The 18,410-nt window shown below is 35.9% G+C and overlaps 1 protein-coding gene across 10 annotated transcripts in view; it reads right to left on the bottom strand.

Annotated features, from left to right (window-relative positions):
- Window positions 1-18,410, bottom strand: part of VEZT (vezatin, adherens junctions transmembrane protein) — a 72,841-nt gene that overhangs the window by 26,952 nt on the left and 27,479 nt on the right. For 8 of the 10 annotated variants that reach the window (XM_036865534.1, XM_036865540.1, XM_036865535.1 and 5 more), the window contains 3 exons: window positions 10,331-10,465; window positions 6,703-6,789; window positions 1,817-1,992 (listed from right to left, as the gene is read on the bottom strand). In XM_036865534.1, the coding sequence (XP_036721429.1) occupies window positions 1,817-1,992; window positions 6,703-6,789; window positions 10,331-10,465 (398 nt within the window). Of the gene's footprint in view, window positions 1-1,816; window positions 1,993-5,508; window positions 5,605-6,702; window positions 6,790-10,330; window positions 10,466-18,410 lie in introns of those variants that run through there. The other 2 variants (XM_036865544.1, XM_036865542.1) reach the window with 2 other exon arrangements.

Here is an 18,410-nt window from a genome sequence, read left to right as displayed (position 1 = left end):
ATAAAATGCTAGCTTCTTTATAAAGTATGACTTTATAAAATATGACATTTTAAAAAGTAATATGAAACAGTTAAAAAATATCTAGCACCATTGTCTAGTTGCTAGATACCCACTGTCTAGAGCTAATCAGTTTAGGTAAAGGACATAAATAGGTATCTTCTGAAAAAACCTTTTTTTTTTTAAAGATATGTGCTCTTTAACCTAAAAACAAATTACAGATTTTAAAATCTGATTTTACAAATATAAAATTTAAAAAAACTTTAATTTTTACTAATTTTTACTACTAAAAACCTTTAATATTTGGAGCTATCATGAGGTCTTTTCCCCTAAAATTAGACTTTAATTATCTGTGCAAAAAACATATAATACCTCAAGAAAATATAAGCATTCTTCCAATTAGAAATAATATATACTTCATGAGTAATTGCTTTGAATAAAGTCATCTTATTTTATTTTATCATTAATTTTAAATAACCATCACCACAATTCTGGAATATACATATTTATTGCAGACTGTAATATGGACAAGCTTTGTACTTTTATTTTATCTGTACTTTTATTAAATTTAGGTCAATTATAAATCTACAGACTAACATACATCATTCAAGCAATGAAGGCTTAGATGAAAATGTGAAAATATAAGAAAGAGGTAAATATAGGGGAGCTGTATCTGAGGGTATCCGAAAAACAACATCAACACTACTTGAAGACAGTTATATAGTCAAACTATAAAGAAAATGTAAGAATGCTTCTTAATAAATATTTGCCTGCCCTAATTTCCCTTGGAATCCTTTACTGTTAGACAATATTGGTAATATCATAAAGCAAAATCTTATCATATACTTTTATGTGTTTATAGCAAAGTCTATAACGTATTTATAGGACTCAGAATTGCTTAATGACATTTGAGGTCAAAGAAAACTTGAATATAAAGTTATAAAATTCTTAAAACCTATGCTTCCTTCTAGCAGCTCCTTAAGTTCTTATATTTTTAAAGGATAAGATGCTTTACTTCATCATGACATCTGAGTGACTACATATTTGGAAAACACCATACTTTGCTATCTATTACAATATGAAGCATTTGTCAATGTGACAGGAAAGACAGATAAATTCAGAACACTGAGGCCAATGAATGTAACTGCCCATATAACTTGAACAGTTGGAGCAATAATTTAGTTCATTTAATAAACTCATACTTTAATAGGAAGAGGATATTAATAGTTCTGTATATATAATCCCTTTTTACTATACATGTATATTTCTTTTTAAGAGATTATGGCCTGAGACTTCTGCATTAGACCCAAATACTTCAAGTGGTTGACAAGTTTTAAGATAGTTTGAATTGTCTATTGTCTATGATCTCTTCTCACCCAACAAAGCAGGAATCAACTGTTCACCTCCATGCCCCATGTCCTATCCTTGGTGTCTCTACAATGTAATTATTACATAGTCTATTAATGGTAAAGAAACATGAAGCACCGGCTAGGCCTTCATGCGCACATGTGTATAGGTATATGGGTAAGAGAGATTTTTTTTTTTGGCATATGTTATACCTGCTTATTGGGTTGTTAAACACAGCACTAACTATACTGAGTTGAAAGTATATAATAATCAAACTGGATATTTTTTCCACCTTCACTTGGAATAGTATTTACTTTAGAAAGGGACTTTTTTTTTTTAACCTCTGGCATATCATTACATTAATTAAAATGCTAAAATGTTTATAATGCCTTTATAATGGAGAGTGTGATGATGGATTTCCTCTGGTAATACTCTGTATGTAAGCAACGGATAGATGTTTTCTGGACAGTACCAAATATTAGGGGTTGCCAGGGAGCAAAGTGTTGGAAGGTGTCCATTTTCCTGTTGTTGAGGTTGCCCTGCAGACAGGACACTGGGATCAAGTAGCTCAATCAGTTCCACATCCTCTTGTAACAGGACTTCCTGTTGCAGGATGGTATGTAGTGAGTCGAGTCGGAATCCAATATCCTTGCCATTAAAAGACCGGAAGAGAGGTATTAATACATGCATAATTTTGTATTAAACATTAAGCTCCTACCATGCTAATAAAATTAGAGGTGTTTATTTTCAGTACAGGCTCCAAGAAGAAGAAACAATAGTCAACCTATTTTCAGTATGATGGAGAGGGTTTTATTTTCATTATAAATGTGAAACAATAAAGACTGAGGTAGACATTATGGAGCCACATGTGAGTGAAATATATATTTTTAATAAACAGATGTGAAGTAATTAGATTAATAAACCTGTTAAGCCTAATTAATTAAATTGTTGGAAAACAACATGGAAAATATAATCCTGTAACAGAAGATGCTGTCCCTGGATGCTGTAACAATATAGCCAATACCTAAGAATTACATCAGCAGGATCAAGGCTTTCTAAAAATGGACACTTAGAATGTATTAAAAATACATCATTAAGGACTATAATACAAAATGACAACAACATGTGCATAGCACTTTATAGTTTACAAAATGCTTTCACATATACAAGCTTATTTATTCCTCCCTCTTTTCCTTCTACCCACCTATCAAGCAATACATACCAGGCAACATGCTTGACATCAAAAGCATAAAAAATGAACAAGACATATAAGACTTTACTCTTAGAGAGTTCATAGTCTAACGCAGAGGACTGAAAAGTAAGTGCAAAGAAGTGTGATGAGGTATAACTAGGTTATTATGAAAATGGCATAGAAGGAACAAAACCTGCAACAAAGAGGAAGTAAAAGAGGTGATGCCTAAACTGAATCTTAAAGGATGAACCAGATGAAAGAGTTGGAAGAATGGGATGAGACAGAATGAAAGCAAGTCTCTTCTAGTTTGGGGACCTGCAAGTCACCAATATTAGTTTTTGCAGAGTGTAGCTGGTGGAGAGGTGAGAGATGAGGTAGCAACGTTAGAGCAATTCTCACAGGAACCCTGTGATGTACATTATCATCCTCCTGTCCATTCTACAGAGGAGGAAACTGAAGCTCAGAGAGATTAAGTAACTTTCCAGGATTATGATTTCAAACCCTAAGTCTTTGGTAGTTGATTATTCTTCCCTGAATATAGTCTTTGCTACCAGAAAATCTAGTTTTATGTTGTATTAAACTTAGGAATAGGGAGATACTATTGTATGATAAAAATAAAGAGGACTTTTAATGGACAAGACCCTTAGCAATTAAAGTAAAACCAGTTAGGTCTAGGGTTTGAGGGCAGTGGGTTTGCTCTTCTTAATCATTCCCTACCACAGGTTCTAGCCGCAGCTAACCATGAGGACTTAAGCAGTGATCCATACACTAAGAGCACATATCCTCTTGATCATGGGCTATACATCACTTTTAGAGAAGGAGAAGAATATTTTTAATATTAGGCCTATTTGGGTATATTTCTTTTAATTATCTAAAAAAAAAAACAAAACCTCAGTGGAATGCTGATCTTCCTTTTAGCCTATATGGATTTTTTACCATCTACTGATACACCCTGCACATACCTCTGCAGCACCTTTATGGTTCATATTTGAACTACTGCCTCCTCTCTCTTACAATCCTAACATTAGGAACCACTTAGTTTTTCGACATTCCACCCCACTTTCATAAAGAGAGAACAGCACAACTCACTTTATATTACTGTTGCGGGTGGAGAGGGGGAAGTGGGCTGCAGGGTAGCGACAGCAGGTGGGCAATGGAAGGCAGGAGGGCAGGGGGTGGAGCATGGTAGCTTTTCCAGTAATCCTTAAAATAAACCTTCACATATTGGCCTTATAATTTGGTTTGGATTCCCCAATCAGACATGACCATATTCAAATACAAGTATTAAAAATAAAACTTTTGCTACAAAAACTTGAAATCAGGCCTTTTATGAGACCTCTATGTAATTGTATAGGGGTAAGTTTAAAGAAGCCTAATTAAATGAAGGCTAAGGCTGACAGAGAGGGGGAGGCTGTTAATGCAGATTGGGAACTTTTCCTCTGCACAGACCCTCTTATGGGCATGCCGCTTAATCAGGAACTCACTTTCTTCAACACCACTCCTTGGCATCAGACCTGTTGCAGAACTGGGATAAAGCCTCCCCAAAACCAGTGTGATTCGAGGCAGTATTAATAGTATAGGTGCTCTGTGCTGGGGGGAGGTGTGCTATGTGAACTTTGGCCCGCCCTCAACAAGTCTCAGTGTCAAGACTTAGTTAGTGCCTGGGTTTATATTTTGGTCCCACAACTTAAGCAAGTTAATAATCTTTCTGTTCCAGTTTCCTCATCCTCAAAGTGAGGATAATAACAGTACCCACTTCACAGGGTTGTTGCAAGGATTAAATAAGTAAGTATTTATAAACTACTAAGAATATCTGGCGCACAGTAAGCGCTATGTAAGTGTTAGCTGTTAGTGTTGTTAGTACATACGAAATAATTAAAAATACAATAAAGAAAAGCTCACAGAATACAAAAACTTACAGAACATAGCATAGATAATTATTACGAGGTGGCTGTAGAAAATAAGAGATCCAACAGACTGAAGTTTCTGGGAAAGGCCTTGAGGAAGAGCTAGTACCGCTTATTGGAAAGATTCCAATAATAGAAAAATGGAACAAATTTCACAGTATAATAGTACAAATATAGACATAGAGAATAGGCAAGGAATAAAGGAAAAGGAAGAGTGTATTGGGCTGATGAAAATATTGGGGGATAAAGCTGGAAAGGTAGATTAGGGCCAAATTACGCAGACGCTTTCATGCCAGCCAAAGTGATGAATTGGACTTGATTTGATAGGTAGTAGGGATCTTTTTAGAATTTAAACAGAGAAATAGCATGAGAAGATAACTTAGGAAGAATTCCGCTTGGATGGAATGAAAAGACTATGAGAAGCACAGCTAAAGAATAAAGAGATTTCTATTTTGGCCCCTAGGGATGGAGAAGAGAACTTATTCATGTGTCAATATACTTCAATGATCTTACACACTTTTTAATATACAGTGTTATTTAATAAAGCTGATGAGGATCAAGTGAAATAATGTATGATAGCACTTTATAGGCTAAAAAGCACTTAAAAAGTGCCAATACCACTACCATCATACTTGCTATAAAGGAATTTTTTTTTAATCTTTAAGAAGAAAAGTACTACCTTAATGAAAATGAACAATGGTAAAATGTTCAGATATCATGGAGCAATTGCCAGTATCTTTATAAAAGGAAGAGACTGGTTCAATATCTGTATAGCTAACAAAATTTAAAATGTTTCATAATCAAGGGGAAAAGTCAAGCAATCTCATGCCAGATGCTAACTGGGCAATTCCTTGTTCCATTACTAGTAAACTATTTCTCAGGAATGTACTTCCTACAATTCTGCATAATATAAGCACAAAAGGGATGCATTCAGAAGCTGGTACTTTACAGTGAAATATGACATGAAGCATGTGGCCAGTGACAAAGAACCAAGAATGAAAAGATCAGGACTATGCAGACTATGATTAAACCACAGAAAAATGTATATGGATGCATATACCTTACCACAGTCCTAGTATCACTGAAGAATGAGGATGGCTCCATCTGGCTAGAGATGATGTCTACGTAGATGACAAGACACTTCATTGACCTTTTCAACACACCTATGAAGATGAAACCCTGAACAGAGAACCTGCCCATATAGATTGCTAAAAAAGTAATTTTAGTCAGTCAAAACATAGTAATACTCAAGCTAGAAAGGTGGTACATTATAATGAAAAGAGCCTGGGCTTTGAAACCAGGAGACCCGAGTTCAAATTCTGATTCACTTTCTAGCTGAACATTCTTGAACAATTCACTTAATAAGTATTCTTAACCAAACTGAAATGTCTGAACCTCAGGCTTCCAAATGGTAAAACACACTAAACCTTATACAGTGTTTGGATTAACAAATCAAAATGTGAAAGCACTTTGTAAACATCCTTTGACAAATGATAGTTTACAAGAATGATAATTATCATCTTAAGGTCACAGGGCAGCAGAAGATTCTGAAATCTGCTTACTTGTGAGAGCCATAAGAATTTTAAAACTTTAATTTTTTTAGCTATATTACCTAGACTTCATATTGTTAGGATGTACTCCCTCTTGGGGCTCAGAGATCAAGCTAGTCTTTGGGAAATTCTGTGATTTATCAGTCCCGGAAGACTAAATTTTATATATGAAGTTGTCAGAGAATGGTAGATTAATGATAAATAAATTAGGGAGGAACCACTCTTGATTTTGCCCAAACTTTGTGATCATAGGCTGTGGAATAGAGACAGTCAAATTCCTAATGAAAAGGGGGAAGATCCCACTAATAGATCTATTCCCTTCCTCACGGAGAGGAATACCTGTCAATGGAGGAAGACGGCAGCAGGAAGTGAGTAATCTAACAAATAGGGCTTCAATAATTACCAGAATATCCTATTCTCAGTGGCTAATAACCTCTTAGAAGACCTATGAAATAATACTAATGAGTCCAAATGCAAAGATCCCCAGTTACTGAAGAACTTCCTTTCCTTTTTTTTTTCCTTAGGTGATACAAACAAACTTTAACACTTCATGAAGCAGACAGTCTCCTTTTGAAGAATAGCCCAGAATTTCTAATCAAAATCAATCACTGCCCAAATCAGTAGCAAAACAAATTCGGATTCATCAATTTTCTCACTAATAAACCGGAGTCCTGAAAAGTGACAAAAAAGACGTAAAGTGAACACTCACCAACTTGTGAAGTAAGTCATCATTCTTACTGCACTGAACCAAAATCCAGCTTTTGATGGTTTCAGCCACTTTTAACAGGATGCCTCGCTGAAGATGAATGACATTGTAAAGGATTATTAAAGCACACCTCAATAGCAGAAAAACTTCAAATAAGTTACTTCTAATTAATCATAATTTTTATCAGAAAAAGGAAGAAAAAAGTCATCTAGGTTATATTATATATGCTTTGCCAGTGTGTTGCAGCCTCCTTATTAGATCCCCAGTTTACTCGCACATCAGAATCACCTGGAGGATTCAGTCAGAAACATACTCCTGGGCCCCCCAACTAAAGATTCAGATTCAGTGAGTTGGAATGAGACCTGTAAACCTACGTATCTTGGGTACACTATATACTACCTATGTCCACATGACGATGGTATTGGGTATGTATTTCAGAATGAAAACCAAGTACTCCAAGTTCTCAAATATTAAGAGCATTTCATTCTACAATACTAAGGCAGAAAGATATTTTAATCAATTTTAGAAAAACTGTCTCATATTGAAATAAAGTTTTATTATTGAATCAATCAAAAATTCAATTTACCTTAATAGCCCATTTCCTGAGCAGGCCAGTAAATGGAGTTTACAGTCACTGAGTGACTATTATATTCCAGGTACTGAAAAAGGGTCATGGGAACAAAGATGAATATACATAACTGCTGTTTTCAAGAACTTAGAAGAGACAGTACAAATAATTACAAACCAAGGTAAAATCTGAAAAAGTGTGGGAAAAAGGAGGTCAAGAGGAGCTGACACTGGAGCTAAGCCCTAACAGATGAATAGGAATTTAATAACAATGGAGGGAAGAACACTCCAGGCAAGGGGAAAGGATGAATAAAGGAGAGAGCCATGGAAGTACATGCCATTGGGGATGGCGGCATAGTTTGGGACAGCTAAGACCCAAGGGAAGAATAATGAAGTTTAAAAGGTACACTGAGATAGGTTTTAAAAGACTGTGGTCTTAATAATCGTTTGGAATTTATCCTGTAGACTGTGAGGAGTCACCAAAGGTTTTTATGTAAGGAAGTGAAACAATAAAAATCAGCACTTTAGAAAAATAACTGGCAACAGTGCAGAGGCTGTACTAGCAGGGAATGAGTGTTGCCAAGAAGCATGATTAGAAGGATACACAACAGCCCAGCTAAATAATGATAAAGGCTTGAACTAGGGTAGCAAAAATGGTAATAAGGATTGGCTTTTAGAGACAAAGAAGTTGAGTCACTTAATGACCAAATCAATGTGGGAGTGATGGGAAATTGCAAGATAATTGAGAGGCTGGTAATTTGGGAATACAGAAAGAATATTTTGTTTCAGGAGTGCTGAGAAAAAAAAGTTGTTTTAGACATATTGAATCTGGGTTGCCTGGAGCACAGGCAAATGGAAAAGTCTAAGAAGTATCTGGAACTCAGTGAAAATGGAGAATAAACAAAAGTGGCCAATGAGGGTAAGAAAGTAGATGAGATAGCTCAGAGAAAACAGATCAAGGAAAGAGGACTGATGCTGAAACTTTGTGGGAGGAATGTTTAAGAATAATCACAGGAACAGAAACCAGAACAAAAATATGCAGAGAATGAATATTCATGAAAAGAATACCAGTACAGACTACTCAATAAGTACTCTAACAATCACATTAAAAAAAAAAGTTTAAAAAGGGTGATTAATGCTAATGACTGTTTCATCATGAACTCATACAGAAAATTTGCTTTCCAAAGAAAATAACTGCTACTTCATAGCTTGAACACAATTTGGGGGGCAATTCTAAAAATATATCCCCTAAGAAGGAATAACAACTCTTTCTAAAATTTAGCTGCCTCATATCTAGAAAAACTCCATTTTAGAAAGATATAGCTTGTACAGTTGAAATGTGTAACATGAAGACTAAATGAATTTTCTAGACATGTGGTAATTTTGAAAAACACCCTCTGGCTATGCTTTTTACTGTTCCTCTATTTCTAAGAGGATGAAATTTTAAACTCTCATTTATTTATAAATTAATAACAACATTTCTATATGTAAAAATACCTGTCATAAATGAAAATTAAATACTTACAAAACCCAAGTTTACACACACACACTCACACACACAAGAGGTCAATGTCCATCTCCTGCCCCAACACTATCCCTTGGCCCATTCTTTGTCTTCTGTTGCCAAGTAATCTCAAATTCAAATTTTAGTCTGTAAATAATCTTTTATTTTTATTATTTTTTAAAAAATATTTATTTATTTGGCCATGCCGGGTCTTAGCTGCGGCACTCAGGATCCCCACTGCAGCACGCAGGATCTTCAGTCGCGGCATGCGAACTCTTAGTTGCAGCATGTGATATCTAGTTCCCCAACCAGGGATTGAACCCGGGCCCCCTGCGTTGGGAGCGCGAAGTTTTAGCCACTGGACCACCAGGGAAGTCCCAATAATCTTTTAGATATATCTTTAGATTTTGCTTTCAAAACTTTTCCCAGGAACATTCATATTTGAAAGGAGCAAGGAGAAGAAAGGGTTTAAGTACAGAGGACTCTTGCTCCCCTAACTCCCACCTTGTGAGTGTTAGTGGAAAAAAAAACCCATTTCTCTGGTGTTTACTCTGCTGTTGCAATTGGGCCCAGCTTGGTTACTTCACATTTTACAGTTTTTCTAAGAAGTACAGAAGGAAAGATCTTTTCCTTTCTATCACACAGAGTAAATGACTAATTGAAAACTTTAAAATCCTCCTCCCAAAAGGAACTTGAATTATAGTAAAACACTGATTAAACCAGAATGCTTAAGAAATGAGGTAATCTGGTTATATTTTTTTCTGTTAAATTAGAATTCCTTTTGTTAAAACTGAAATGTACTGGAATTTTTCTGATTTTAATAAATACAGCTAACAGAACATGAATCAATCTAGTAAATGTATTTTATAGAACATAATTATTGGTGGCTTCTTCTAGTATCTCAGCCTCACGATGTACATCAACTATGAAATATTCACTGTATAAAAGTATATGATACTGCAGATATAAAGGGCACCAGAAATTGAGGTAAATACACCCACTCCATCATATATCCTTGAAACTGTTTATTAAGTATTAATATGCTTTCTTATAATTTGCATTCTCTTTAAAAAATTTTTTTTGTTTTGTCTGCACTTGCTATCCCACTATTTTTTTCTTTTTTTTGAAATTAGTTATCTTTTTTATACATATTAGTGTATATATGTGAATCCCAATCTCCCTCAAAGAAAAAAATTCTAGTTACTATAGGAATCCTATAGTTGGGTTCTCATTAAGGTTTTAGTTTATTTTTCTGGTTCCTTCCAGATAACTTCAATGTTTAAATATGTAATATATTTTAATCTTTAATCATATTAATTTTAATTCATTATACAAACTACCCATGAGATAGTCCAAAACAGCAAGGATTCATGTTTATCTAAACAGACACGTACTACTGATGAAATAAAAATTAAAGTCTTACCAGTGCAAGGGAGAACATGGAGGTGCCAACAAGGTGTTTTCTTGTTTTTGTTTTTTGCAAGGATAAGGGTAAAGGCAGTTTAAATAATCAGTAAAGAACAAAAGATTGAGTCAAAGAGAATGAGTATGCCTTCTTACTTTTGGCAGGGCTCTTGCAGGAGGCTTTTGTTGTCCCTCTGTCACTGTGCATTTTTCTGGTTTTGGTGACAGAGAAGAACATACTTCGAAGTCTGTGTGTCCCAAATCCTGTAAGTACTGGTAAAGTGGAGAATTCTGAAAGAGACATAAAGTAAATTTCAAGATCATTACTACAGTTGACCCTTTTAACAATAAGGGTTTGAACTGTGGGGTTCCACTTTGATGAAGATTTTAAAAAATAAATACATATTATAGCACTACACAATGGAGGGTTGGTTGAAGCCCAGGAAGAGGAACTGAGAACAGAGAGGGCTGACTGTGAAGTTATACGCGGGTGGGTGCCTCTAACTCCCCTATGTTTCAAAGGTCAACTGTATTTCAGAAGTTTTAGAGGCCAAATTCAACATTATGACAAGTATGCCCAAATTCTTTAAGGCTTCTTCTATAAAGAACTGAATTATCTGTCACAATGCCACATAACATTAAAAAAAAAAAAATCAACAAACAATTCAACAGAGTAACCCCAAAAAGGAAAAACTAAATAAAACACAGACTTTTTTTTTTGAGTGAGTACCAGCAAGAAAAAATGAATTTAGGAATATAAGTAGATTTGTTAAGCAATTTCTTTGTCCACATTTTTGTAGTATTAGAATAGATTGCTTCATAATAGCTAATCCTGGCTAAAGATAGCTCCGAAAAGGACCTACAGTGAAAAACAGTTATTACTTGAAGCCAAGAAGAATTAATCAATGATCATACTATATCAATTATAAATTTATCATACCATCATATTAATCCATTCAAGCACAAATGAGTATTATGTATCATATGCCAGCACTGTAAACAAACTTAAAACTCCAAGAAAGTTGGAGTTGCCTAAAATATGCCTACATACAAGCATATAGCAAATAAGAGAGGTAGGTTTGTGCAGGTTAAGAATACAAACTCTGGAGCCAGACTGCGGAGTCAAGTCCCAATTCTCCCTCTTACTAGCTTGGTAACCCATGGCAATTTATAATCCTTCTCTGCTTCGGCTGCCTCATCTAAAAACAGGAATAATAACTAATACCTAACTCATAGGGTTCTTACGAGGACTAAATAAATATAAAGCATTTAGAACAGTCCTTGGCACATAGTAAGCATTCAATTTATACCTCAACTTTACATAAGCTATGTGGAAAGAGCACAGGTTTTGGAACAGACCAAAAAAAAAAAAAAGAACATCGAACAGAAACATCATCATCACTATTGAATGAAAATCCATGGGACAACTCTTTCTAGATAAGTGGCAAGCTTTAATTTTAACTTTTAGTCTTCTCTAAAGCACAAAGTTGGTAAATGTTTAAAATAAATCTTGATTCCATTCAACAAGATTTTTAATACTTAAAAAAGACATGTCAGACACTAGAGATACAATAACAACCACCACCAAAACAACAGCCACTCAGATGACATAGTGCTATGTGGCAAAACCTCAACTAAGCATTTTACATGCATCGTCTCAGTTAAGGTTTACAACAAACTAAATTACCATCATCATTACTACTGTTATTCCCATTTCATAGATGAGGAAAGATTCACTCAGCTAGAGAAAGCAGGATAGGTCTGACTCCAAAGCCAGTGCTCTGAAATATTGTGCTATATTACCTAAAATTACAAATAGTCCCTCCTGTGTTTAGAGAGGAAGACACCAAAGAAGCTTACTTATAGTTTAGTACAGAGACACGAAGCAAATTAATAATTACAGGAATGTATTGGTTGCTATGGAAACAGGAGGTAGCTAAATTAGACCAACGCTTTTAGGGAATGTATCTTTGAGTTTGGAAAAATGAGGAAGAGTGGGAATTTGCTGGACTGGTAGCAATTCACTGGATATTAATTTGAGGGAACAGGAAGATGAGTCAGATGCCTTCCTTTTAAGCTATGTTTAATTTCTCTTTTGAGAAAAATATGCAAAAATTTTAAAAATAAGGAGGAAGAATTTTATCCCTGTTATCAGACTTAAAATCTCTGGTGGCACAAATGGTTAATCTTTTTATCACCCATAATGTATCTTCAAATATTGCCTTGAGTTACTCAATCTGTATTTTCAAACTGAACTGTGAACCCCACCCTGCTCTGCCCCCAGAGTGGCAAAAGAACAAGAACGCTAGCTCTTTGGGCTGACCTTTGGAAAAGTTTACATACTTTAGAAAAAAACCCAAAACTTGTTTTTAAGGCAGTAGAACCCTTTCTTCAAATGAACTCCCATGGGGAAGAACAATAAATAAGATGGATCAAAGTGGAGTTACTCTAATTCAAGGGTCATCAAACTTCTTCTGTAAAAGGCCAGATAGTAAATATTTTAGGCTTTGCAGGCCATATGGTCTCTGTTGCAACTCATCAAGTCCGTTGCAGTAGTGTGAAAGCAGCCACAGACAATATATAGACCAATGAATGTGGTTATGTTCCAGTAAAACCTTATTTATGGAAATACCAAACTTTATAATTTTCATGCATCACAAAATATCATTCTTTTGGTATCTTCCCCAACCATTAAAAAAATGTAAAACACCATTCTTTGTTCACCAGCCATATAAAAAAGGCACAGCGGGAGTACAAATTGGCCCAACAGCCTTAGTCTGTTGACTCCCAACTCAATTAAGATCATGAGGTACACTCTTGCCTGCTAATTGTTCTCTGGGAGGAGGCCTAGGGGCTGGGGACGGGGCCAAACCTCTTTTTATTCAAACTGTAATGTCCTTCCTTACAGCACACTTAGCTGATGTTAAGTCAGCACTGACCACAATATCCCTTCCTTTTCCAGCTTATGTCACAGCTCACAAAATAACAAAATGGAGTATCTGTAACAGATTTTTAAGAAGTGATTACACAGAAGAGATACAATGAACACTTTGTTCTCCCTTTTTGTTTGCACATTAACTAAGAGCATACACACTCAGTGTGGATCACCATAGTCTGGAACACTTATTTCATATTTCACAAAACAGCAGCATTAATTGTTTACCTTGTGTACTACTGATAATGTCCAACGGTGTCTTTTTTAAAAAAAAATTTATTTATTTATTTATTTATTTATTTTTGGCTGTGTTGGGTCTTCGTTGCTGTGCGCAGGTTTTCTCTAGTTGCAGCGAGCAGGGGTTACTCTTTGTTGTGATGCGTGGGCTTCTCATTGTCGTGGCTTCTCTTGTTGCAGAGCACGGGCTCTAGGCGCACAGGCTTCAGTAGTTGTGGCTCACGGGCTCTAAAGCACAGGCGCAGTAGTTGTGGTGCACGGGCTTAGTTGCTCCGCAGCATGTGGGATCTTCCCAGGCCAGGGTTCGAACCTGTGTCCCCTGCATTGGCAGGCGGATTCTTAACCACTGCGCCACCAGGGAAGCCCCAACAGTGTCTTTTGATACGGTAATTCTACCAGTAACTTATTCCGACTTTTCTCCAAACAAAACTTCTCAATAACTTTTTGGCTGGTTCATAAGCTTCTGGTCAAAGGTGTGACATACATACCCATTTGTGCTACGCAACTATGAATGATGCCTTAGCAGTTCTGGTTTCTTCCTCATCTTTAGTGATAGAATTCATCACTTTCAGCCTAGAAAGCACTGTTTCACAGTTCTGGAAAATTCTGGCTTGCCAAGGCCATCATTGTACTTTGTTTCATGGCTTTATGTAACTAAGTTTTTGGCAAAATTTCAGAGTAGACCACCTCTGGAGACAACGGATGAAGGTACTGCAGGTCCAATAAAATGTTAATTCCAGTCATCATCGTATTTCATGTCTGCACTCTTCTCTTTTTGGCTGTTAATGCAAATCATATCACTTTCTAACACATATAAGCTCAGACTATACGAACACTAAAGCTCTACTGACTATGTTTATGATAGTATTCTGAGTTGTAGCATTTATTTTACTGTTTTATTTCCACTTTTACGATTCAATCACCTTTGAGCCAAAAGAAAATTTAACCAATGATGGGACTTCCCTGGTGGCGCAGAGGTTAAGAGGGGACACAGGTTTGAGCCCTGGTCCGGGAAGATCCCACATGCCGCAAAGCAACTAAGGCTGTGCGCCACAACTACTGAGCCTGTGCTCTGGAGCCCGCGAGCCACAACTACTGAGCCCGTGTGCCACAACTACTGAAGCCTGCGCACGCCTAGAGCCCGTGCTCTGCAACAAAGAGAAGCCACTGCAATGAGAAGCCTGCACACCGCAACGAAGAGTAGCCCCCGCTCGCCGCAACTAGAGAAAGCCCGCACGCAGCAACAAAGACCCAACGCAGCCCAAAATTAATTAAAAAAATTTAACCAATGATAACACACAAATGAAAAACAAACATCCTTTGGTTAACAAACTGAACATTAGCCAAGAAGAACTGACCAAGATAGATCTTGTAGCACAAGAGCAATTTTTAAGAATGCAAAGGGATTTTTAGTAAAGTTATTTTATATTAATTTAAAAAATGTCTGGCAGATAAAATTATCTTTTTCTCTGAAACTGCCAAATAACCTGTGCACTATTTGAAAGATCTCAGATAACCAAATCATGACCAGTGGTTCTCAAATTGTTTTGGTCTCAAGACCCCTTTATGATCTTAAAAATTACTGAAGCTCCCAAAGAGCTTTTGTTTATGTGGCTGTCTAACAATATTTACCATATTGGAAATTGAAACTAAAAAATTGAAACATTTATTAACTTACTTAAAATAACAATAAACCCATTATAAATTTATGTAAACAACATAATTTTAACGAAAATTTTTTTTCCACAATGAAAGAAATGTATTAAGAGTGCATTGTTTTATATTTTTGCACATCTCTTGAAGTCTACCTTAACAGGAGGTAGCTGGATTCTTATATACACTTCTGTATTGAATCAGTTGTAATTTTTTATTTTGGATTAAGTATATAAAGAAAATCAGAGCTTAAACAGATATGTAGTTGGAAATGGAGGAGTATTTTAAGTCTTTTCTGATAATTGTGTTATCAAAGAATAGCCATACCAAACTTGACAAGTGATAATTTTGAAAAGGTTAATTTTAACAGGCAATATGAAACCATATTGATTAGCTTTTCATACTCTGTACATGCATGACAGAATGAGAAAGAGGCAAATAATGTCTTTGTATAAAACCTGATCATCCAATATAAAATACTTTTTCTTTTACAGCAAGGTGAGGCTCCCTATTGCAACAGCCTTAACCACTATATTTGGAGGTTTGCAGCTATTAGGCTTAAAAACGAACACACAGAAATTTCTATGATTCATATAATGAGTATTATTATAGGTTGATCCAGCTTCAGAACGGGACTTTTTTTTTTTTTGTGGAGGGTAAGGCAGAGTAGGTGGTGATAGGTAATTTTCTCTGTTATAACTTTTTCCTTGGTTCAAGCGAAACAGAACCACAAATGTTTCAGTTAAGTTGTTTTCTTGAAGAGAAATTATTAGCACTGGACTCAAACTGTAATTCTGTAGTATTGGAGAATGTTACTGCTGCCAAAAGAAATATGAGAAATCCCAGACACAGCATGTGGGAGCTTCTCCTCAGGAAATCCTTGTGGTTCACTATTCCTGTAAATTTTAGCTGACAGAAAACACACATCACAGCACCAGAAAGAATTTTGCTAAGTGAAAAAATGCCAACAGTCCTTGGTTGTGCTAAGATTGCTCTGATGACTGAAATATATTTTTGTAAGAAAAATAAACAAAAATAGACAGGAAACCCCAGTATTTTTGCTGAACAAGCACTGCAATAAAATGACTCTTTAAGTCCCAGACTACCTGCACTTCATGCTCCCTCCAAGATATCAGATCCCACACTAATGGATATATAAAGTTTGAATGCATTTTAATGCATTGTTTATTTTCTGCATGATTTATGGTGCATTCTACATAAGTGCCAGTACCATTATTGCTGGTTTGCATTTAGAAAGGAAGATTAGGGCTTCCCTGGTGGCGCAGTGGTTGAGAGTCTGCCTGCCGGTGCAGGGGACATGGGTTCGAGCCCTGGTCTGGGAGGATCCCACGTGCCGCGGAGCGGCTGGGCCCGTGAGCCACAATTGCTGAGCCTGCGCGTGTGGAGCCTGTGCTCCGCAACAGGAGAGGCCGCGATGGTGAGAGGCCCGCGCACCGCGATGAAGAGTGGCCCCCACTTGCCACAACTGTGGCAAGAAAGCCCTCGCACAGAAACTAAGACTCAACACAGCCATAAATAAATAAATAAATAAATAAAATTTAAAAAAAAAAAAAAAGAAAGGAAGATTAACTAGTGCCGAAATGGAGGTGATGAGTAAAATGCTTTTATTATTAGGTTTGCTCTCCTAAACTGCTTTAAACCCTTACGGATAGAACAAGTTGTAATCCTTCAGGTTCTAGCCCAGAAAGGGAAGAGTAGGCCAAACCTGGCAGAATTAGACAACTCATAATAATAAATACTAATTAAATATCCTCCATGTAGCAGGTAATATGTAGGCACAGGGGAGAAAACAAAACAGGTGAGGTCTTTGCTAAAAAAGTTTCATCCCATGACACTTCTGATAAAACCATGGTACACTGGGCTTTCAACAGTACCAAGGAAAATGCTGAGTAGTCTGATACTTTCCAACTAAGTTGCTAGTTTCAGGAAAACCCTCTCTTGGTCTTAGCTTCCTTAAGTACAAAATAAGAATGCTACTAAGTTCTTAAACTTTTCAGGTAGTAAAACAAAACTCACGACGTTCTTTGGGAAACAAGATAAAAAAGTGGTATGTTAAAATATAGAATTTTGTGCTAACTAGAATGCCATTTTATCCTATGTAATCGGCCAAGTCCACAATGTGGAAATTCTACAGATCAAATTACGCAGTTTCTTCAACAAATAAATGATATAATAAAGGTGGAGGTGGAGAAAACTGCTAACGACTAAAGGGACGTATCACCCAAATGTGATAGATGGACTTTGTTAGGATCCTGGTTTGAACAGTTGTAAGAAGACATTTTTGAGATACTTGAGGCAATCCAAACACAGATTAGGTATTAGATGATATTAGGGAATTATTATTAATTTTTTTAGATAATTGTATTGGAGTTAGCATCAAAAAAAAGAGAGAGATTACTTATCTGTTGGAGATGCATACTGAATTTTACAGGTGAAATTAAGTAATGTCTGGAATTTGCTCTAAAATACTCCAAGAAAAAAGATGGGGGTGGGAGGGGAACAGAAGAGACAGTTTAGCAAAATGTTAACAGCTGCTCAAGCTGAAGCTGGGTGATGGGCACATGCAACTTTCACTGTATTACTCTTTTTATGTATAATTTTAAATTCTATTATAAAAGTTTTGAAAAGTCAGATGCTAGGTTTTCCCAGAGTCTAGTATAAAAGATTTAAGAAAATACTATGGCAAAAAAATGTAAAATTGAAAAAATTCAAGTTATTATTTTAATCTGGGAAAAAGATAAGTTTATTAAACTTTAGAATAGAACACTCAAGTCTTTACAAACTTCCATATAACGGTAGTGGTACTTTTAGTATCTACTGAAAGAGACTATGACAAAAAGCGAACATTAATTTAGTAACATCTTTAAATGAACTTGTCAGTTAATCACACAAGCATCAAATAGTATAATATGTGTACATGATATTTTATTTATTTACTAAAAAAATTTAGATAACACTGGGCAAATGTTTGGATTTGCAAACTTCCTGCAAAAATTCAGGCCACTCAGTACTTCCACCTAAAACAACAAATGTCAAAAGTACTCTCCAGCAACAAGATTTCCAGTTACCAGTCTTACTGGAGGTAGAAATAAATGGCTAATTACATATCGGTGTCAATTATTCATATTTACTTTTCAAAAATTAATGTGAAGCTTGTGGAACAAGCAATTCTCAATTATGTGATTTTTGAAGCCATGTTTAGACAGTGAAAAACAAAACCCCAGTATATTCCTATGGAGCAGTAGTTCTCAAAGTAGACTTTGCCCCCATTCCCCAACTCCGACATTTGGCAATGTCTGAAGATGTTTTTGGTTGTTATAACTGAGGAGGCAAGGAGTGTTACTGGCATCTAATGGGTGGAGATCAGGGATGCTACTCAACATCCTGCAA

The sequence above is a fragment of the Balaenoptera musculus genome, chromosome 10, assembly GCF_009873245.2.
Source record: "Balaenoptera musculus isolate JJ_BM4_2016_0621 chromosome 10, mBalMus1.pri.v3, whole genome shotgun sequence".
NCBI classification, from domain to species: domain Eukaryota; kingdom Metazoa; phylum Chordata; class Mammalia; order Artiodactyla; family Balaenopteridae; genus Balaenoptera; species Balaenoptera musculus.
The sequence above is the reverse complement of the archived record's forward strand: the minus strand, read 5'-3'. Positions and strand labels throughout refer to the sequence as shown.